Below are 23,104 nucleotides of genomic sequence, written 5' to 3'. Positions count from 1 at the left end.
TATAAGTCAAAAATTAATATATACTTTGATAACAATTTTAATCCATACACTCACAAAATGTTCCATTTTAATTCACAAAGTTAATAAATAATAATAATAATTTTGGGTGGTTTCCAAATATAAGAAAGTGGTTGAACAAATTTATAAATATAGCAAAATATTACTATCTTTCATGGATGACTTAGACATTTTGTTATACATAAAAATATTTTCTACAATTTCGTTTAAAACGGTTGTCCTTTAATTTTCATGCAATAAATCATACTACGTGAATATGTTTCTAAAATTTATATTGAAATTACTTATAATTCTTCTTTTTTTAAAAAAAATAATCCTATGCAGAGACTAAATTTAACTTTTTACTGAAACTAAAATGGAACACATCTCATGAAAATGATATTTTAATTTATTTTTTTTTTAAAATTATAGTGTAGATAATTTCTTCTCCTTCCTTGCTCTTCCCATTCACTTTCCTCCCTGGCCCCATTTTCTCTTAGAAAAATTATAAGACTTGTTGATGAAAATTTATATTTTTTAAAACAAAGGAAAAGGGAGGTAGAGAATTATACATTAGTTAATTTTAGAACGAGAATCTCCTTATTTACCTCACCTTTTCTTGTGAATTTAGACTCGAGAGCTACCTAAATTTTAAAAGGGGTGAGGAGGTAGGTAAATATAGGTATGGTGGTCATTTCACACACGCGTCATCGTCCGGTCGGACGAGACACGTGTGTGAAATTATTTTTTTTTAAAATATTTTATTTATTTTATTTTTATTTTTATTTTAAAAACATAAGAAAAATCATCATTCATTTCGTTCAGTCATCTGAACTTTGCTAGTCTTCCGTGTCGTTCATTCTGTTCTCACACTATGTGTACATACGCACATTATCCTTTTGAAGCACACTCTCAAGGCTTATAAAATCACTTTCAGTGCTTCAGAAGGAGGGTAGAAATCAGAAATCAATTTCTCTTCCTGCTTATCTTCTCTTTTTTTTTCCCTTCACGTTTTCTAAGCATGATTTGTCTAAAGGGGTATGAGAATTCCGATCAGCTTTCAATGTAGTTCCGATCGAGACAAGGTTTTATCTAGTTATTTTATCCTTGGGACGGTATGACATCTACTACAAACTGTTTGCACTCCGGACGAAGCCGCAAAACATCTTAAAGAGAGCAAGATCCACAACTCAGCCTTCTTTCACGAGGTTCTGTTTTGCAGATTTTCCTAGTTCGTACGTCGGTGTGAATTCCATTTCCTACATTGCTGACATTGTTCGTCGGAGCCTGTGTTCTTGTTGCTGTATGCGTGGCTGGTTCAACAGGACTACCATAGTAATGGCAACATTTAAAATAATGTAAGATTTACAAATTAAGTTAATAATAAATAATATATCATTTAATGATGTGTCAAATTTGTAGTGAAAGTAGTAGGTATTATGTAATGTTTTGAAAATTTCTAGTCATCGGCCTTTTTAACTACAGAAATCCTCTATGGGTGTTTCTCCTTAAACACTTCAAATATAGATGCTCCAAGTGTACATTTTCATCGATGAATCCAAAGTTATTATTCACGAGCTGGGATTTGTTTCCTTCTCCCACGTGAGACGTTATCACAACTGTGTAACTCACTCCCTATAGGATAGTGAAAGGCCATGCTTCTTCTTTACATTTTTCTCTTAATCTCTCGATTGGGTTGGATTGTTAGTGTCTCTTGATGTAATTCTTTAGTTTCTTACGTCAATTTTTAATGTCAATTTTTAGACCCAGCATCTATTTGTTAAGATTCTATTTTTATTGTATTTAAAACTTTTTCTACATCGTCCCCTCATCCAAAAAAATATGAATTTGTTGTTAAAACAATTTGTATACTCCAAAAAAAAAAAACAGCATTATCTTATTTTTAGAAGTCGTTTCGTTTTATAATTGATTTTTTTTAGTTTTCAACAAATATTATAAGTGAATTTGAATTTTCGAAACTACATATTTAAAACTTGACCAAAAAAAAAAAAAAAAAACTTGAATCTCAATCGATTTTAATGATATAAGATGAATTTCAACCAAATTTCAATCAATTTTTTTTTTTTTTGTCCAAATTTATGAATTTTGATGGAATATTGATCCAACGTTATAGATTTCAGTCGAAAATTGATAAAGATAAAAAAGAAAAATTATGATTTCCAGTCAGAAAATATGAATTCCAAATGAAAATTGGGTGGATATTGTGAATTTCTGCCGAAACTTGGTCGGAATTCAAATTGATTGCCCAAAAAAAATTATAAAAAAATCCAACTTTTTTTTTTAATCTCAACCTACATTCTAAGTAAAAAAACATAAAAGTTGATTTTGTTTGAAAGGAAATTACTAAAATTTATGGACATAAATATATTATTACATCCAAATTTTTGTAAGTTGATCTGCCATTACTTTCATCATAAAAGGTCGAAATAAAAAACAGTCTGTTTTAAAAAAAGGAAAAGGGATGTTTATTAAAATAATAAACATTTTGAGGCTACTTTTACAATAACCCAATTCCAAATTTCCAATGTTGCGAGTTCACGCCACAATAATTGACCAATTCGTAGCTTACTCATATTAGACGCCATGTTTAATATTAATATTTGTTGCTGCCCACTATGAAGAAGAAGTAATATTCCTTTTCTCTTCTTTCCCCCATCTCAATCTTTGAATTCTATTAAATTTTCAAATTTAAAATAGGAAAAAAAAAAAAAAAGGACTTTAAGTCATACCAATTCCGAACACAAATCTGTTATCGTTGTTGCTAGTAAAGTGAGAAGAAGGGGAAGAAATTATGAACCTCTGTCAAAGTTCACTGCAAGAAAAACTACTTTCAGTATTGCATAAAATGTGTTGTTGAAGGTTAAAAAACGTTGCTAAAAGTATTAACAACGTTGAGATATACGAATTTTATTTTTCTCCCCGATTTTTTCATATAATACTCTCATCTTTCTTCTACTTGTTTAATTCTTACAACAATTTTTTTAGTAACAAAAAATAAACCAAAACTTTAATTAAAGCATAAAAGCCCACAAAATCTCATAAAATTTCTAAATCAAAATCTCCTCTCAAAATTCATCCAAACAATAAATGCCTAAATATAAAAAAAGTGTTCTTAGCTCTAAATACTCTCCTAATTATTAACATACAACCTACTTCCCAAAAAAAAATTATTAACATACAACCTTGTGATAATATTTAAGTCATAGTGGTTTTATTATTTATTTTCTTATTGTTACAGTCTATATACCTTAATCGAATGTGGCAACTTTTTTTTTTTTTGGGAATTATATATTTTTTGTCTCTAGGTTTTGACTCTATTTTCTATTTGGTCTCTATGTTTTAAAATGTTACAGATTTAATTCTTCAGTTTTGAATTTTGTTTTAATTTAGTTTCCAAGTTTTAAAATATTTACAATTTTACCTTTGATATTTGAGTTTTGTTTCAATTTGGTCCATGAATTTCAAGATTTTATATTTTTAACATTAATTTTTCATTAAATACTCAATTTCAATCATTGACGTCAATTTCTATTAATTAATTAAAAATAATTATGAAGTGGAATTTTAAATTTAAATTTCAAATGATAAAAATAGTGAAACATAATTAATTATAATTCTATTAACGATTTTTAATTTATTAACGTAAATTAACTCTAAAGACAGAAAGTGAGTATTTAGTGAAAAATCAAGGATAAAAGTATAACTCTTGAAACACATGGATCAAATTGAAACAAAACTCAAGTGTCAAGAGTAAAATCATTATTTTGAAACCAATGGACTAAATTAAAGTCAAACTCAAGACTTACGGACTAAATGTATAACATTTTTAAACTTAGGGACTAGATAGAAACTAGACCCAAAATGTATTTTCCCCCCTTTTTTTTTCATTTTGAGATAAACAAATGTCACATTTAGTTAGAAGGGAAGTAAAAGGATATTGAAGAAAATAAAAGATAAAAAAAAAAGGAAAAATAGAGGAGCATTACGTCATAGATTGAAGTAGACGAGAAGAAATGAAAGAGGTGTCAATATTGTAGTGATTTGATAAAGACATTTTTTTACTTTTTTTTTAAGTATTACTAATGCAATTTTTGAAAATTGAGATACTTTTATAATGATGTATTGACGATTCAATTCATATAATTGTTGGGGATTATATCCTAAATCTCGTGGTTTGTAATGTATAAAAAAAATTTGCTTATTTAATAAAATAAGGAGATATTTTATTTGACCATTAGAGTTGTGTAACTCAATCCAATAAATTAAGATTCAAGGTTATTTTATGTAACTTAAATAGTATATGGTAGACATATAGGTGGATCATGTTCAAGTAATAATCTAAATGGTTCGTAGTATATGAATAAGATTTGGAGTCTTATCCTAGTGACACCATGTTTAGTACGCGAGGCGTGCGATCGTTTAGGTGATAAGACACTATCGTATAGGTTGTCAGTTAAGCGATCAATACGTTTTCACACCTATTGCGATTTTTTTGAACCTTTTGCAAAATGAAACCAATTTTCATTTTATTCTTCAGTTACAATAACCAAATAAGATTTTTCCACTAACGCACGATTGAGGAGAAATTTCCGGTCAATTATCACATAATTAACCAATTAATTAATAAATGAATATAATCATATTATATTCTTAACCTATAGTTTGATATCAATATATCTACTATAGTAATTTCTCTTCTATTTGATATAAATCATATTTATATCAAATTTCTTCCAAAATAATGTATTCCATACATTTAGTCAATTATATCATATATAATTAACCAATTTAATTATATCATATACAATCGAACTCCCTCTTGTCAATTTGAACATTTTATACTGACCCAAAAACTGATTCTCGACTTTATTCAAGCTACCTAAGGGACCTTATGAACCTGTGGCTCGAAGCTCCAACGGTACATGAATAGCTGACTAAACTCTTTAACCACGAGATCCACCATCCGTTAACTGCCAGACATTCCACTAAAGACCAACAGCTGAACTCTTCTTACCACAGATATATTTATGTGTCCATCGAATATAACTAATCATGAGTACGATGACCCTTCACAGATGCTCATAAGTACAGTTGGGCCAATTTACCGTTTTGCCCCTGTAGTTACATCTCACTCTTTAAGTACCACTGATTCCTCTAATGAACAATACAACATAGTCCAATTATGTGTGAACACCTCTCGGGCGAAGAGAAGGTGTGTGGCGCCACGTCGTTCAAGCCCTGGAATCAGCTTTTAAGGGAGCTATCTATCTACTTGCCTTGCTTCGGGGAAGGAGTGAATTCCATCTTATGTAGCTGAGTTCTCAGCTCCCAAATCAAATGAATTCCAAAAATGGTAGGTTTGAATCGGCGACTTGGTCACGTACACCCATACAAACCAAAGGACTACCCTCAATGGCAGGAGTTTCTAACTCACTCAGGATTAAGGTCATGTTACTTATGGTCATTCTAGTGAAATGAAGTCTCTATCATGAGCGGTGTTATATAACGAGACGTTAACATTTCGTGGCCAGGTCTTATACAAACTCTTTATATAGGACGCCTCCGCTCGCATGTCTCCTACACGAATGATCAAGATCAGACCGTCGTCACAACATTTGTGACCATTCTACAAAGCGGGCCGCATCCGTAGCGTTACCAGGATAAGGTTTCCCTCCTATATCCATATACTACAGACCATTTTGGTTATCACTTAAGACATGATCCACTTGTATGTCACCACATACATGCTTAAGTTACATACAAATAACCAGGGATTTTATGTTTATTGGTTTGTGGTAAAGCAAATAAAACAAACAACTGAGCAAAATCAAGATGTGAAGTAAAATATCATATATTATACAACACAAACGTTCGTACAAATTTTTTACAAACTACAGGATACGAGACTTTAGGGCATCAACCCCAACAAGAGTAAGCAGGTGCTGGTCGAAGTGTGCACGCAAAGTGCGCGACAGGCTGTGTGCAACGGAAGAGGCGCGTTGAAGATTGTGGCCACGAGCACCCATCGCATAGGCAAGGTAAGTGCATCCTAGAGCCATTGAGCACCCGTGTAGGGGAGTTATTTTTTTTTTTTTATCATGCATGGGGAGTTATTGTTACTCGCATTGGGAGTTATTGTTACTCCTCTCCTCCTCTCTTCTTAATGTAGATTCATGAGAAAAGCTTAATAGTTTTTTTTTTTTTTAACATAATCTAAAGAAGAGTTTTTTCTTTCTCAAAATCTCCAACTCTCTAGAACATAGAAGGAAAAAAATCTCTCTATATTTTTTTCTTCTTTTCTCTGTTCCAAAAAGTTTTTGGATCCCACAATCCAGATTTTTGTCGAAGAATAGAAAGGTAACCAGGTGTGGTGTCTTCTGGAAGATTCGTTCGTAGAGATTTCTTGAAGACAATCTTCAAGGGTATGTATTAGCTCTTTCTTATTTTTGCATGCTTAGTTAATATGTTTATCCTTCTTTGTTATTTTGTAAATTCGAAACTTAAATTAAAAGCACATGCGATCTATCGCTTCCACACGAGATTCGTTTCCTTCAATAACAATGTAAGGTTAATTTTTAACTTTCTTTTAAGTATTGGGTTATTTTTTTAAACAAAACACACAATTTCCATCCAAAACTATTGGCCTTGGTGTTTTTGAACTCTTATTGAATGTTTATAGGTATTTTTGAAACCTTTAAAAATTTAGAAGTATTTTTGGTAGAAAGTACAAAGTTGAAGGGCATTTTTTATTATTATTATTATTATAAATCTACCCAAAATTATTAATAAAAAAAAGAAAGAATATATATATATATTAGTCCATAGGTTTCACAATGTTATTTTTTTAGTTCTTAAATTTTGAGTTTTATTTTCAAGCCCCCAAGTTTCAAATGTTACAAATTTACACTTGAGATTTGAGCTTTGTATCAATTTGGTCTCTAAATTTCAAGATTTACATTTTTAATATTGATTTTTCCATAAATACTCACTTTCAATTTTTTATGATAATATCTAACAATTATTTTACAATAATTATGTTATAAAATTTTAATTAAATTTTTTTACAACATGTAAGGTGGGGGAATCGAACCTCCTATTTCGAGATTGATAGTACAAGCTTATATTAGTTGAATCATGCTCGCATTGACTTAAATTTAGTTCTAATAGTGATGTAAATTAGTGAAACTTAATTAATTAGAATTCTTTTAATTATTTTAAACTAATCAATAGAAATTAGCACTGAGGACGGAAGGTGATTTTGTAGTAAAAAAAAATAATGTTAAAAGTGTAAATTTTGAAATCTAATGACCAAATTGGTAAAAATTATAACATTTTGGAACATGTGAATTATAGTGTAAACTCAAAATTTAATAAAATTTTGAAATTTGAGGATGAAATAGAAATTAGATTCAAAATGGGAAAAATACTTTAAATGACAAAACTGCTAAAAATATTTACAAATAATAGTAAAATATCACAGTCTATCGCGGTTTATCATAGTTAGACTATGATATTTCACAGTTAATTGTAAATATTTTTGTTCATTTTTCTATATTTGAAACCAATCCTTCAAAAGGACCAATTTTTTTTTTTTCCAAAAATCGAAAAATAAGAGAAAATATTTATACAAATAGCATAATTGAATAGCAAAATTTAATGAGTTTTTTTTTAAATATAGAAAAATAAACCAAAATATTTACAAAATATAACAAAATTTTAGAACTATCAATAATAGACACTGATAGACATTGATAGATCAGTGTCTATAAGTGATATTGATATTTTCCAAATTTAATTATCCTCCTCCTCCTTCTCTATTTATAGTTTCGTTGCTAGTTCAAAAATGTCAATTATAATGACAATGATAGACAATGAAAGGCTAAATTATAGACCAAGTGATAATAGTTTATAGTAGTTTTATTGCTAGTTCCAAAATAGTAATTAAAATGATAATCATAGACAATGGAAGACCAATGATTAAGAATAATAGTTTTCTATCAATGTCTATTAATGATAGACTACTAATAGATAACCATTTTGTTGTTGCTACTTGTTGGTTTTTTTTTTCCTACTTTTAATAGTTTATGATACATACACTTACCATTATTATTGAAAATTTTGTTGTTTTTAGATAATTGTGATCAACATTATAATCGTTGTTTATCACAAATAGATGTTGATATAGCGATAGAAAGTGATAAAAATATATTATTGATAGAGATTAATAGAAGTTTATCAGTAGTTTCAATTTCTGTCCATTTTTGTTTTGTTTGTTTGTTTTTTTTTTTTTTTTTTTGCGATTTCTATAAATAATCACTTTTTTAATATGTGAAAATTAAAAAAAAAAAAAAAAAAAAGATTATTTTTTTTCAATATATATATCCAGTGTACATCTTATCCATTCTTTAGAAGGGAAGCTCCACAAAAACTTACCTTCAAATCATTGAAGCATCGTCTCTCCAATACAGATTTCTTGAGAAAGAAGCGGAAAATGGATGGATTGCAGGAAATGGGGATTCCAATGCTGGGCATTGTTGCAGCTGCAGCCATTACCTTCTACGCCGTAAGCTTTTCAGAGCTTCGTGAGGTGCCTTTCTGCTTCTGTCTTCCCATCTTTCCATGTTTCTTACTTTTTTAGACTTGAAATTATAAAACCAATTAATGAGTTCTTAAATTGGGGGAATTATGAAGAAATCATTCAGAGATTTGGATGAATCTGAGGATCAGAAAGGAGGGTTTCAGATGACTTCGAGTTCAAGAGAAAGGCGAGCAAGAAGAAAGGCTGAAAAGGAAGCTAAAAGATGATCATTTCTTCCCTGATTTTCTTTAAACATTTTGTGAGATAATTTGCCACTTTTACAAGCTTTTACTTCTTATTTTGCCATGTCTGTTAAGAATTCCATAAGGAACTTTTTATTACAAGAAATGTATCTGAAAAAAAGAGCATTTCTGCTTTGAAATCTATATCAAACATCATCTTAAGAATCTAGTAGTTTGAGTTGCCATTTATGAACAACATCCAAGACTTTTTATAACTTAAAAAGTATACTCTCTGTTTATTTTTTTTTATTTTGTTATGGTGAGGGGACAAGATTATAGACATATCACTCATATCTTAGACACAAACTGATCAACTATTCACCAGTACCATCAAGAATTTGGCCATCATTTAGAAGATTTATTTGTTCCTTGAGAGTAGACATGATCCTGTTCCTTCAAGACATTCAAGCTTGACTCTGAGACCAAGCTGTTTTCTCGATATAAGCCATTAAGATGTATCAATAACGATGGAAATTACATAAAACATACCCCATTCAGGAGGAAACGGATCATTTGGTGATTTATTGTCTACAAAATCCGTGGCAGACATCAAGCCAGTCCCTCGTATCTGCAAAATCTTAGTTGCTGAAGAACTGAAGATGCTTCAGATTCATAGATCAAACTTAATTATGTGAGCAACTCTCCTTACCTCTCCAGTTATAGGGCTATCAGAGAAAGCTTTTATGCCTTCTTGAAACCTTGGGGAGATGCGATTTACTTGCTCCACAATATTCCTTTCCCTACGATGAAGTGAAATAAACTTACCAATAATATGGTGTCATTTTAAACCTATGTTTTGTGTTCTATATGTGAGTTCATATCATAACAATTACATATATTCATTTTATACTTCAGATCATGATTACATCCTCAAACTAGGACACCGATTGAATCAAATCGAAAGTAGGTCCAATCCACCTTGATGAACTGTAGCAGTTTTCTTGTGCCAAAAAATGCATGGATGTTTGTAATGATTGTCCACTTTTAAGGTTTCTTTGTCATTCTGAACAATGAAAGTAAAAATCCAAGAGAACAGGGGTAGGAACATACGTGTAGATCTTGAGTGTTTCAAGTGCAACAGCACATGAGACCGGGTGTCCAGAATAAGTAAATCCATGAGAAAAGGAACCTGGAAGTAATATTATTGGACAAAGAGAATAGGTGAGTTACTGGACTTAAAGATTATTATACACGATTAACTAGTTTAACATATAAGCAATCTACCTAGCTCGTTGCTTTGGGAGTATATCACATCAGATATTTCAAGGCTGATGATAACAGCTCCAATAGGAATGTAAGCTGATGACAGTGCCTACATAGTGCAGCACACTATTAGGCTCAATAAAAACAATGAAAAGCCTTAACTGAGCAAGGTATCTGTTAAAGTTGAATGTATTCGAACTTCACCTTTGCTAGAGATGAGGTCTGGTTTAATATTGTATTTATCACATCCAAACATTGTCCCTAGTCTTCCAAAGTTACAGATTACCTATTGAAAAAATATATTGAGGACAACTCGAGTTATACTGAAATCATTCTTGTAAACAATGCACAATGATGAAGACAAAAATTGTACCTCATCAGCAATAAAAGGTATATCATACTTCTTTAGCACAGCTTGGACCTGCAACATAAAAGTGAAATGATGAAAGTGACATGAATGAGGGAATCTAAGGGTTTGAACACAGCAGCCTAGATTGCAGGAGCAGGCCCAGAAACAAGAGAGCAAAGATGGAATGTCTGTGACAAACAGTTAGATCTGTTTCACAGTGATGTCTATGATAAATGGTTAAATATTTGTTTCACCATTTCATGTTGTAACCTAACGATGAGTCTGTTCCAAAAACAAAGAAACTGATCTTTTTAAAAGGTAATTATTGATTAAATGAATTGACACAATCACATAACATAACAGCTAAATGATGAACTTGCTCTTTATTAAACGATGAGTGTCAATCAACAACTATATGATCGCTTACAAACACTAAACGATCGTTTATATTCACTACACGATTGCTTACAAACTCTACACGATCGCTCGCCAACACTACACGATCGCTTACTAACGACAATCGCTCACCAATACTATACAATCGCTAAAGCTCTTCTACACAATCGCCTAGTAGATGAAGCACTCCTCGACTGATTCTACATGATAGACTTCCCCGATCTCCCACCCTCAAGAGTTCACTCCCCTTACTCAAGATATTCAATCTTCCATGCCTTCTCTTTTAGTTTCTTTCTTCTTTTAAACCCCAACTTCTCCCAATAGAATTGAAAAGTAGTTTAGTTGTGGTCCCCAACCTCCTTAACCGACTCAACCGCCGATTTCCCCTTATTTCCTCTATTCTTTCTTCTTTGATATTGCAGTATAATTGGAGGCCTATCATTACCTCCCCCCTCCACCTTTACCTTGTCCTCAAGGTAAAATTATGGAAATCATCCAATACCTCCTAAGTCGCCTCATTCTCTAACAGTCCTTTCCATTTCACCAAAACTTCACGTCCCCGATGTGACAACCCAGGTCGAGAGCTTAATACAGCCTCTGGTTCAGGTAGCCAAGTATGATTTTCATTGACTAAAAAGGATCTACAAATGATTTTCCTTCTGGCTATCCAACCACTTTTTTGAGTTGCAACACATGAAAAACTGGATGGATCGACACTGTTGACGGAAGCTCCAACTTGTAAGCTACTAATCCCACCCTGTCAATCACCTGATATGACCCATAATACTTAGGAGATAATTTCACATACCGCTTTTGCCGAACGGAAATTTGGCGATAGGGATGCAACTTCAGCCATACCCAATCCCCGGCTTGAAATTCTATATCTCGTTGTTTCCTCTCCGCAGACTTCTTCATTTTCTCTTAAGCCACCCTCAAATGCTCCTTAAGTACTCACAGTGCAGCATCCCTGTCTTGCATTTGTTGGTCCAAAGTCGCATTCGCAGTGTAGTCATCACCATAGTAAATCAACACTGGAGGTTGACGTCCATACACAATCTGAAAAAGGGAAAAAACCAGTGGAGACATTTACGTAGTATAATACCAGTATTCTGCCCAATGCAACCACTTAATCCATTCTTTAGGACAATCCCTACAGAAGCACCTCAAGTATATTTCCACGCCGTGGTTTACCACATTTGTCTGACCATACGATTGAGGATGATATACTGTACTGCGATGGAGCTTGGTACCTGACAGCCGGAACAACTCCTGCCAGAAGTGACTCACAAACACCTTGTCTCGGTCTGAGACAATTGACTTCGGCACCCCGTGCAACATTACTATTTCTCTACAAAATACATTTTCTTCAACACCAGCATTCAGAGGATGTTTTAAAGGCAAGAAATGAGCATACTTGCTCAATCTATCGACTACCACTAAAATCACATCATACCCCTTGGCCTTGGGTAATCCTTCAATGAAATCCATCGATATGTCAGCCCGTACAACATCAGGAATAAGGAGTGACATTAATAACCCTGCTGGGGACAAGGCCATCGATTTATTCTTCTGGCAAACCACACACTCTTCCAGCTACTTCTTAACAGCTATTTTCATTCCTTCCCAATACAGCTCCCCGGATATTCTTTTGTATGTCCTCAGGAATCCTGAGTGGTCACCAAACACAGAGTCATGATATGTATGCAAGATTGTAGGTATCAAAGACGAGGTATTGGAAAGTACTAACCTCCCTTTATACTTCAGCACGCCCTGATGGAGAGAAAAATCTTGTACTCTATCCTGCTTCATCAGTACTCGACTTTTAATTCTTTGTAATTGATCATCTTGCTCTACTTCCTTCTGAATTACAGCCATAACAATCAAAATAGGGGCCGATAACTGGGCCAATTGAGCCTCCATATCCACTCTAGATAGTGCATCCGCGACCCCATTCTCCAATCCCGGATGATAGACTACTTCAAAATCATAACCAAGCAATTTAGTTACCTATTTCTGATGTTGCGGCTATATCGTCCTTTGTTCAAGTAAAAACTTCAATGCTTTCTGATCCGTTTTGATGACAAATCGTCTGCCTAACAAATAAGGTCGCCATCTCTGTACGGCTGATGACATATAGATATGCATGTCATCTTAGACCTTTTACTTAGAATTATGAAAGTTTTTAGGCAAAATATGCATCAATCATGCTAGGAATTCATGAGAAAAAGAGTTTGAGTCGATCAGCATGTCGAATCTCAGCTAACCCATTACTTTGCGTTAATTATGCGCCCAATGTTCTATTTTTGTAGCCAACGCAGGAAATGAATGCAAACGCAGAAACCGTACTATCGCATAGACGATCGCATGCAGAGAAACACTCCATCGCATGGCAAATGCATCGATCAACGCATGGATGTCGCGGTAATTAGCCGTATGTGTCCATCGCATGGGAGTTGCACTCGTCAAGTGATTGCAGTCATCATGTAGAGTTGCGGTGTTAAACGAGTGCGGCCATTGAATGATTGTGGCTATGCGACAACGCATTCTAATGGAATCAACGTAAGGTAAGTGGAATGAACGCATCAATGCATCTACCTCGAGAAAATCCAAAGCTGATGTTGACATTTCATCTACCACGCCGTTAGTGGCAGAGGTTCAGAAAGGATGAACACGCCGAACGTCAGACTCAGAGCAGTCCAATTAATGTTATCGGCGATCCAAGCTTTATAAATAGCAGTCAATGAGCTAAAATTCATTTTATCTAGGGTTTTCGCCCAAGGTTGAATCCAAGGTTTTCGCCTAAGGTTCGCCTATGGCGGATCCTTGTGATCCAGAAAAACTGCGTGAGAAGATGGCTAAGAGTTCTCCACCTCCTTCATCCATTTCGAGTGACGACCAGAGCCTTCGACCGGAGTTAGATCTCGAGAGAGTCAACTCCTCCACCCATCCATAGCACCACCGGTAGCCTTGACGCACATCCGCTGGAAGCAAAGTTTTACTTCCAGCCAGTCATTTCTTTTTCCTTTCTTTTCCTATATTGTATTGTATGACATTTTGAATTAAGAAATTAATACAATGTGTTTTCAATGCATTTCTTTATTCCTTTGACTCCATCTCCATCTTCTTGCTTAGCATCTTTACTTTCACTGCAACACTTAGTGAGATTGCTTGGGTATTTCATACTTAGTCATGTGGATTAGGGATATGAAGCATGTAGCAACCCACCGAGAGGTGTGCATTGTGCAAGTATGTGAGTAATCTTATTTGCTTAGTGTGAAGCTGCTACAATGTCTGTCTATGGGCTAACGCATTGCTTGTCTATGAGTGAAGTCAGTAACAATCAACTGCCCGAGAGGGTAAGTGGTTGGACGCATTAAGCAAGGTATGTGTTGTTCACTAGGGATAGTAACAATTGTAGGTTAGCGAAGTTTATGTGATTGTCTTGTATTATATATGCTTCATTCGTCCATTAGAGATACTCAAGAGGGTAGTCTAAGGACAAGATCTAGGTTTAGGAAGGTCAGGTCAGAATCTAGGCTCGAGAGAGCCAGATTAGAACTCATAAAACAAGAGATAGACGCTTAGGAATGAGCACTATTTTTTATTAACGCATCGCATGCATCCTAGAGATAGGATAGGATTGAATGTGGTCACCTTGCTTTCATGCATTTTGCATCATCGCATAGGACAAGAGTAGAGACTTAGAAATAAGCTCTATGGACGCTTTGCATTCAACACATGCATTCTATAATTAGAAGCACCGCATTTCCATTGGAAAATGACTTGTCGTGTATGGTTGTAACATGATCGCATAGTCTGACGCTGACTAAGGTTCCCTTGTGGTCACTCTTAAGGGTTGCAATGAAAACATCTCCGCATTTTATCTATTTTCCCATTCATTTATTTCATGTCAAAGTTTGTCACATCTCTACCTTTCATGCATATTCTCATTGCGTTGTCTGATAGATAGGAGTAGGAGTAGGATTAACGTAGCAATATCCCCTTCATTCTTTTATTTATACCGCCACATGCACAATCACCGCAAACATATAGTTACAAGTCCTTGTGTTCGACTTCAAATTATCCGAGAAACTTGCATTCATGTTATACTTGGCGTGAACGCAAGAAAACTTGTGGCAGGACTCATGGTCATCGCATACATTGTTGGCGGTTTTCATTCTAACGCATGACCATCGACGCATGGCTATCAACACATATTTTAGGAACATGCATCACGTAATGCCCAATTTTCACTCCAATCTTCTCATTATATTGCAGATCAATATGCAAAGAGAAGAGCTGCATGAGTTGCAGCTCATGCTTGGAGAAGACAAGGCAAATGGTTGTTTCATGTGTGAGCTAGTTTAGTGATGGATAATGGAAAAACCCATTTTTCCATTTGTGTTTTAGTTTTCTTTTCCTTTTTCAATTTTATCCAAAAATCAAAATTTGATTTTTTTTTAAAAAAAATTATTTGATTTTAAAAATGAAAAATTAATTAATTTCATAAATTAATTATTAAATAAAACTTAATTAATTTAATATCAAATATTAAATTAATTTTAACACATATCCATCTTTATATATTTAAATTATATTTAAATATATAAATTCTCCTATTCCGTTTAATTCTAAAATAAACATAGATATATCTCATATAATTACTAATTCTCTTAATTCTAATTTGAACGTTTCAAATTAACTTATCACGCTATTCTAGAGCTAGTCCGTTACGAGCTAGTAGGGTACTTAGTGGACCTACAGATCATGGGCTCCAACGATCCGAGATTAATTGACTAAACTCATTAGACCAAATTGATCTCCATTCGTTAACTAATGGGTCACTCCACTAAAGGCCATAGTTGTACTCCCCTCACTGTAGATATATTATATCCACATGATTTAACCATAATCAACAAGTCGACCCTTCACAGGTTGTTTGTAATAATGGCTGGGTCAAATATCTGTTTTACCCCCGAGATTACGTCTTATTCCTCAAGTCCTTATGATCCTCTAATGAACAATTGGTTTGTGATCCAATCACCAAACCAAACTCTCTCAGCCCACTGAGAGGGTGGGACCCCTTATTCAAGACCTGGATTCAGTACTTGAGAGAACAACCTTTCTTCTATCCCTAAATTGGGTAGGTGTGAACTCCGTCTTGCACCCTATGTCCTTAGATATCTATCCGGTCTTACTCCTGAAAAGGGAGTCTTATTGAGCCGACGTTGTTGAGCCAACCCTCAACTATGCAATTCTAAGGGCAATCCCAAATAAACAGGAGTTCATAGTTAGCTCAGGATTAAGATCGAGTTACCTAGGCCATCTAGGTGAAATATTCAGTCTTAAACAGTAAACAGTGTTATAAAGTAAGAATGACTTATTTCTTGGTCCAGATCTTATGCAAACTCATTGCATAGGACGCCCCTACTCCTCATGTCATAACATGTACGAATTAGGATCACATCGTATGTAGTACTTTACAACTCTTTGTAACAACTACAGAGTAGGCCGCATCCAATGATGTTACCAGAATAAGGTACCCAACCTCATTCATGTACCATAGATCATTTTGACTATTTACTCGAACCCGATCTACTCTTATGTCTCCACATAAAGTTCAAGTACTCATACAATAGTCATGGGTCTTAGTTTATTGGATTTAAATTTTAATCAATTTATGAGATCAATAACAAGTATATTGATAATAGAAAATGTTTATCATTTTACAAACAGCGAGTTTTTAGGACATAATACCCAACATTTTTTAGCTTCTCAAAAGCATATTAAGCATTCTTTGTCCACTGAAAAGTCCCTCATTTCAAAATTTGTGTCAAAGCAGCCGCTATACTGCCATAGTTTTGTACAAATTTGCGGTAATAACCATACAATTCTAAGAACCCCCACACCTCCTTCATTGTCTTAGGTATCGGCCACTTCAACACTGCCTGCACCTTCTCCGGATCGACCTCCACCCCTTTCTTTGAAATGATATGCCCCAAATATTCCACTTTGTCTTTGCAAATTGACACTTCTTCTTATTAGCATAAAGTTCATGTTCCCTTAATACTGATAATACCACTTCAAGATGTTGCAAATGCTCTTCTAGATTTCTACTATACACAAGTATATCATCAAAGAATACAAACAAAAAATGACGTAAGTAAGGCCTAAATATATTATTCATCAGTGCTTGAAATGTGGAAGGTGCATTAGTTAAACCGAAAGGCATTACCAGAAATTCATAATGCCCTTCATGTGTCTAGAAGGCAGTCTTCTCAACATCCCGTGGATTTATCCTTATTTGATGATAGTCTGACTTCAAATCCAGCTTGGAAAAGAGAGAAACTCCATTTAATTCATCGAAAAGTTCTTCCACTAGAGGAATTGAAAATTTGTCTGGAATGGTGGCAGTGTTGAGAGCACAATAATCCACACAAAATCTCCAACCTCCATCTTTCTTTCTAAACAGTAGAACAGAGCTAGAGTAGGAGCTAATGCTTGGTCTAATGATGCCCGAATCCAAAATTTCTTCTGCCAATTTCTCCATCTCAGCCTTCTGATGATATGCATATCTATATGGACGAACATTTATTGGACTGGTTCCTTCCTTTAAGAGGATGTGATGCTCTATACTCCGACGAGGGGGCAATTCCTCTGGCCATTCAAATATGTCCTAAAACTTTTTTAACAAGGTTGATAGAGATTCTGGTATGGAGTCGGCTTCCTCGTTTCCCCCTTGCTCTGCCACAGACTCACCTCCACTTATCATTCTACATTTAACCAAGAATCCTTGATCTTAAGCCTCCCAGGTTTTCACCATACATTTCAAACTGATTCTTGCTTTCGTCAGACTTGGATTCCCCTACAAAGTAGTCTTTCGACCCTTATGAGCAAATGTCATTGTTAGATTCTGCCAATCGACCTTTGTTTTTCCCAAAGAATGTAACCACTACATCCTCAAAATCACGTCAACACTTTCTAGCTCTAACAGTAGGAAGCTATCATTCACCCTCCTATCTCCCAACCTCATTTCTACATTCTTGCATACCCTCTTACCTCGCACTGCAATTCTCGATCCCAAAACTACTCCGTAATTTGTCGTTTCCGTGATTTCCAACTGCAAACGATTCGCTAATCCATTTGATATGAAGTTATGGGTGGCTCCACAGTCAACCAGTATCACCACCAGTTCTTCTTTGACCTCCCCTTTAATCTTCATCATTCGAGTGTTCGTCAATCCTACAACCAAATTCACAGAAAGTTCGACACAACATATTCAATTCCAGTGTCTTTTCTCTTATTTCATCTTCTACGTGCAACTCCAATTCTTCACCGGACGCATGCACGACAAGTAATCTCAGTTCTCTCAATTCTCGCCCTTTGCACTGATGCCCAACAGTATACTTTTCATCGCACCGGAAAAAAAGTCCTTTCTCTCTCTTCGACTGGAATTCAGCATATGTTAACCTTCTTGTCGGAATTTCTCTCCGGTTATCGTTATTTGACACTCCTCGTAACGTGATTGTCCTTATCGAAAATGACTCTCTGGACTTCCCTCCCTCTTTCAGTTCACTACCACCTTCCGTTTTACACATATTTTCTATATTGAATTTCAAAGAGTTCAAGTTTTGGATCTGACCTCCATACATTCGCGCCCGTCCCGTTTCAACCTGCGCATTTTCTCTATCTTCAACATGCTGCACTAACGACATCATTTGCGCTAACCCAGACGGATCCCAACATTTGACTTAAGCTTTTATCCACGGCGCTAAATCGTTCATGAATATCTCCTCTAATACTTCATTTGGTAGATGTGGCAATGGCACTACCAATTTATCAAACAGATTTCAATATGCTTCTACAGTAGTTTCTTGTTTAATAACCAAGAATCTTCCACAAATCGATCCCTCTCTTAAAGATCGGAATCGCACTAACATCCTTTTCTTCAAATCTTCCCAATCTCTGAACGACTCTCTACCTTCCTTCGACCGGTACCAGTCTAATACAGTGTCGTCAAACCTCACAACCGCCACCATCATCTTCTCAGATTCAATCAGTTTATGAATCTAAAAATAGCGATTTGCTCTGAATAGCCATGCATCTGGATCACTTTCGCTAAACACCGACATCTCCACTTTCTTGAATTTACTTCGATCGCAAGTCGCTTCTTCACCGACTGCTTTCACTAAACTATTCGTTCCACACACATTATTGACATTCAATCCTTTTGTCTCCTCTGTCACTTTTGCCTTTCCCTTCACCATTTTTGTAACATAGGAAATAAGCATCTGTTGATGTTTCTCTGCTTGCAATCCCAATCGCTCAATGTTCTTTGCTAACGATGCCAAATTCTCCTCTATGGTTGGCAATTTCTGCATTTTGACTCCGAGTCCAAAAATCTTCTGGTCTAATAACTCCAGTTTTTCCTCAAAATGTTTATGAGTCATGCCTACCCAGGTGGTTGCTCTAACACCAATTTGATAGGAAACTGATCTTTTTAAAAGGTATTTATTGATTAAGTGAGTTGACACAATCACATAACATAACAGCTAAACGATGAACTTGCGCTTTATTAAACGATGAGTGTCAATCAATAACTATACGATCGCTTACTATTGCTACACGATCGCTTACAAACACTAAACGATCATTTACATTTACTACACGATCACTTACAAACTCTACACGATCGCTTGCCAACACTACACGATCGCTTACAGACACTACGCAATCGCTCATCAACATTACCATGATCGCTGAAGCTCTTCTACACAATCACTTAGTAGATGAAGTAGGCGATGAGCGGCACTTCTCGACTGATTCTACACGATAGACTTTTTCGAACTCCCACCCTCGAGAGTTCACTCCCCTTACTCAAGATATTCAATCTTCCATGCCTTCTCTTTTAGTTTCTTTCTTCTTTTAAACCACAACTTCTCCCAACATAATTGAAAATAGTTTAGTTGTGGTCCCCAGCCTCCTTAGCCGACTCAACCGCCAATTTTCCCTTATTTCCTCTATTCTTTCTTCGTTGATATTGCAGTATAATTGGAGGCCTATCAGAAACCACTTATGGAGTTCTACAACAAAGTTGTGTTTCTTGATCAATTTGATTATTATTATGATTATTATTTGTTCATACTCAAGAGTATCCAGCTATTATTGTCTTTCAAGCTTTTGATTTAAATTCTTCTAATCTCGTCAACATGTTTATGATCAAAGATCCAAAATGTGTATTAACAGTATGTTTGAGAAAACAAACAATTGTATGATGGACCAAATGCCTAATTTTTTAAAAACCAGCTATTATTATGAGTGTGCATAATAAGATAGTGAAGTTGATGGAGTTTATTCATGTAATTGTGTCTTTAATATCTTTATAGTAAATTTCTTTTCTTTCTTATCACTTATGCTTCTACAATATTATTAGTCATCTTATATCAAACAAAAGATGAAAGCAAACTAAATATAAAAGGAGAAAAAAAATGAAACAGAAATACGAGAATATAATAACAGGCAGCTAAACAAGAAAAGTCTTACTGTTGCATACTTTTACTAATTTAAGCATCTCATCATGCAAAGATCTTGATTTTACCTTTTCAAAATAAGTTGCAGGTGGAAGAATTTGTTAGGATCCCTCCTAACAATAACAGTACTCAAGAATATAGAATAAATTCAAGGGCATATTAATTATAGAAATATAGGAAAATATATTGAAATATGCTAAAAACTCATAAGCAAAATGACAAGATAAACTCTAGTCTTTCGAGAGGGCTAGTCTCTCCCAAATTCCTAAAGGAAATTCCAACCAGATTCTTCACACTCCCCTCCAACCCCTCTTCTTCTATTTATAACTAAAATCCCTAACCAACTTCATATCTAATTACTCATTTGCCCCCTTTTAATGACCACACTAATATTCTATTACTAATCTTACTATTTTAATAACTAGGAGTCTTACAGAATCACACCACCATCCCCCATGGCAGGTTCAACAATGAAGGCAACAATCTAAAGTGAAAAACCAAACACATGAGATAAAGAGTCAATTGTGGTATCATGTGATCATATTCTAATTCAAAGTATAGTATTCAAGTTTTTACTATCTCTGGTCCCTCTTTGAGTATAAAGTCTTCCAAGTTTTTGGCTAATCTGGTTGAAAACTCTTCCTCCATCTCACCTGATATAGGTTGTTCTAGAGTTCATGCCTGGAAAAATAATAAAAGGATGTGAATTAAATACACATCCATGCATAAGATCAAAACCTGGAAAATGATAATGGCGGTAATGTAGATAATCAATGTGTAGAACAAATGGAGCTAGAATGTCATGTTATATAGATAGTAATGTCCCCAAAAATAAAAAATATATAGAATCTGGTATACTTAAGAGAATTTGAATCCAACGACTTAATGTTGTCTCCTTAAGACAACTTTTTTCACTCTAGTTCTTGAGTTTCATGAGTAATTGTCCCCCATGATAAAATAAATTAATTCTCTTATGGAAGTAGCACCCTATCCAAAAGATCCAACAAACTACATTGTTGGGTTAATCAATCCTCACTAGGCCTAAATACTCAAGATCAACACTGGAATGATGAAGAAAAGGCTAAGAAATATTCTGCCAAATCCTCGATGATCGATACTCGACCCTCGATGTCTTCCTACTCGATGATCGATACTCAACCCTCGATGTCTTCCTACTCGATGCTAGATGAGAACTCCCTTCTTTGTCTGATGAGTTTTTGTTGAATCCTCGATGGAACGATCTTATTCGATGAGTCTTGATCTTTACTCGGTGGGACTCGAAAGTGAAAACGAACAACTCGAAGCTACTCGATAGCGAAGATCAATGCACGATTGAACTCGATACTCTGTATTCAATACGATTTGAAACGAGATTGTATGGCGCACGATTTGTAGAAAGATTACAGTCGAACGAGCAAGAAGATAAAGACAAGAAGAAGAAATACAGAGGTTTACGTGGTTCGACAAGATTGACTACGTCCATGAGAAGATTCCAATTCTTTACTATAGAAGATTGCGTATAACTTTTGTTTGTTTACAGAAAAATAGGGAATGATGATCACACTCTGTTTTTGTTTTACTTATCAGAGGTATTTATAATGCATACCAACTGACCATTACAACACAAAGTTAGTTATAAACAAATAACAAGTTGAGGTATTTGAGTCACAGCTTCTTCAAATTCTCCACCTTGACTCTAATGCCTTGCAATCTTCTGATCTTCTTGATTTGACCTTTATGTCTACCCTGTGTCTGAAAGCTCAAAACCAATATGTTCTAGACATTTAAACAATTTAAGCTTTGAAACAAGTTTTGTTAACATGTCAGCTGCATTGTCTGAAGTATAAACCTTTAGAATTTCTATCTCCCCTGTCTCAATTTTATCTCTAATGAAATGATACTTTATATCAATATGTTTAGCTCTAGCATGGTATTGTGGATTTCGGGATAAATGGATAGCACTTTGGTTGTCACAGTAGAGTTTTGCCACTGTTTGATCTATTCCAAAGTCTTTCAATAATCCCTTAAGCCACAAAGCCTCTTTAATTGCTTTTGTTAAAGCCATATATTCAACTTCTGTTGTAGATAAGGCTACTATAGGTTGTAGTGTGGCTTTCCAGCTGATTAGATTAGGACCATAAGGGAATAGGTAACCTGTTAAGGACCTCATTTTGTCAAATCACCAGCATAGTCAGCATCCACATATCCATAAAATTCTAAGTTTGGTTCAAATGACTTTTGGTAGACTAATCTTGAGTTTTTAGACCAAACTAAGTACCTTAGGATCCATTTAGTAGCCTCCTAGTATCTCTTACCTGGGTTAGACATATATCTACTAACTAGGCTAGCTGAATATGAGAGACAATACATTAAACTTCCGACTGCTTGACTATAGAGAATGACAACCATCTGTTTTTTATGTTATTGGTCAGAATCTTTAGGAGAGTTAGCTAAGAATAGCTTAAACTGCCGAGCAATAGGTAAGCTCACAGGTTTAGCATCATTCATATTGAAACTTTTTAGGATCTTCTCACAGTAGTTGAACTGATTGATGCTTAGAATAGACTCCTCCTTGTTTCTTTAGATTTCAATTCCTAGGACCTTGTTTGCTTCTCTTAAGTCTTTCATATTAAACTCCCTTTTTAAGAGGATTTTAACATGGATTAGATCTTCCTTGGACCTACCTGCCAATAACATATCATCTACATATATGAGTAAGTAAACCTTGTCCTTGTAAAAACCTATATTTACATAAACACATATGTCAAATGAACTTCTTTTGAATCCA

The 23,104-nt window shown here is 34.6% G+C and overlaps 1 protein-coding gene and 1 pseudogene across 2 annotated transcripts; one reads left to right on the top strand and one right to left on the bottom strand.

The window, feature by feature from the left end:
- Positions 1-8,414: 8,414 nt before the first annotated feature.
- LOC120087738 (uncharacterized) lies at positions 8,415-9,007 on the top strand. The gene is made up of 2 exons (XM_039044628.2): positions 8,415-8,605; positions 8,710-9,007. Exons 1-2 carry the CDS (start codon positions 8,510-8,512, stop codon positions 8,821-8,823), a joined length of 210 nt encoding a protein of 69 aa, XP_038900556.1. The 5' UTR covers positions 8,415-8,509; the 3' UTR covers positions 8,824-9,007.
- Positions 8,426-21,121, bottom strand: LOC150038765 (gamma aminobutyrate transaminase 3, chloroplastic-like; annotated as a pseudogene). Its single transcript, XR_016529957.1, has 10 exons — positions 21,055-21,121; positions 20,893-20,969; positions 20,759-20,800; positions 20,385-20,426; positions 10,415-10,462; positions 10,241-10,327; positions 10,063-10,150; positions 9,889-9,967; positions 9,488-9,578; positions 8,426-9,406 (listed from the first exon to the last, which is right to left on the bottom strand). The product of XR_016529957.1 is annotated as a gamma aminobutyrate transaminase 3, chloroplastic-like (transcript).
- Between the last annotated feature and the right edge of the window lie 1,983 nt (positions 21,122-23,104).

The sequence above is a fragment of the Benincasa hispida genome, chromosome 1, assembly GCF_027475165.1.
Source record: "Benincasa hispida cultivar pf3 chromosome 1, pf3_genome.v1.1, whole genome shotgun sequence".
NCBI lineage: Eukaryota > Viridiplantae > Streptophyta > Magnoliopsida > Cucurbitales > Cucurbitaceae > Benincasa > Benincasa hispida.
The sequence above is the reverse complement of the archived record's forward strand: the minus strand, read 5'-3'. Positions and strand labels throughout refer to the sequence as shown.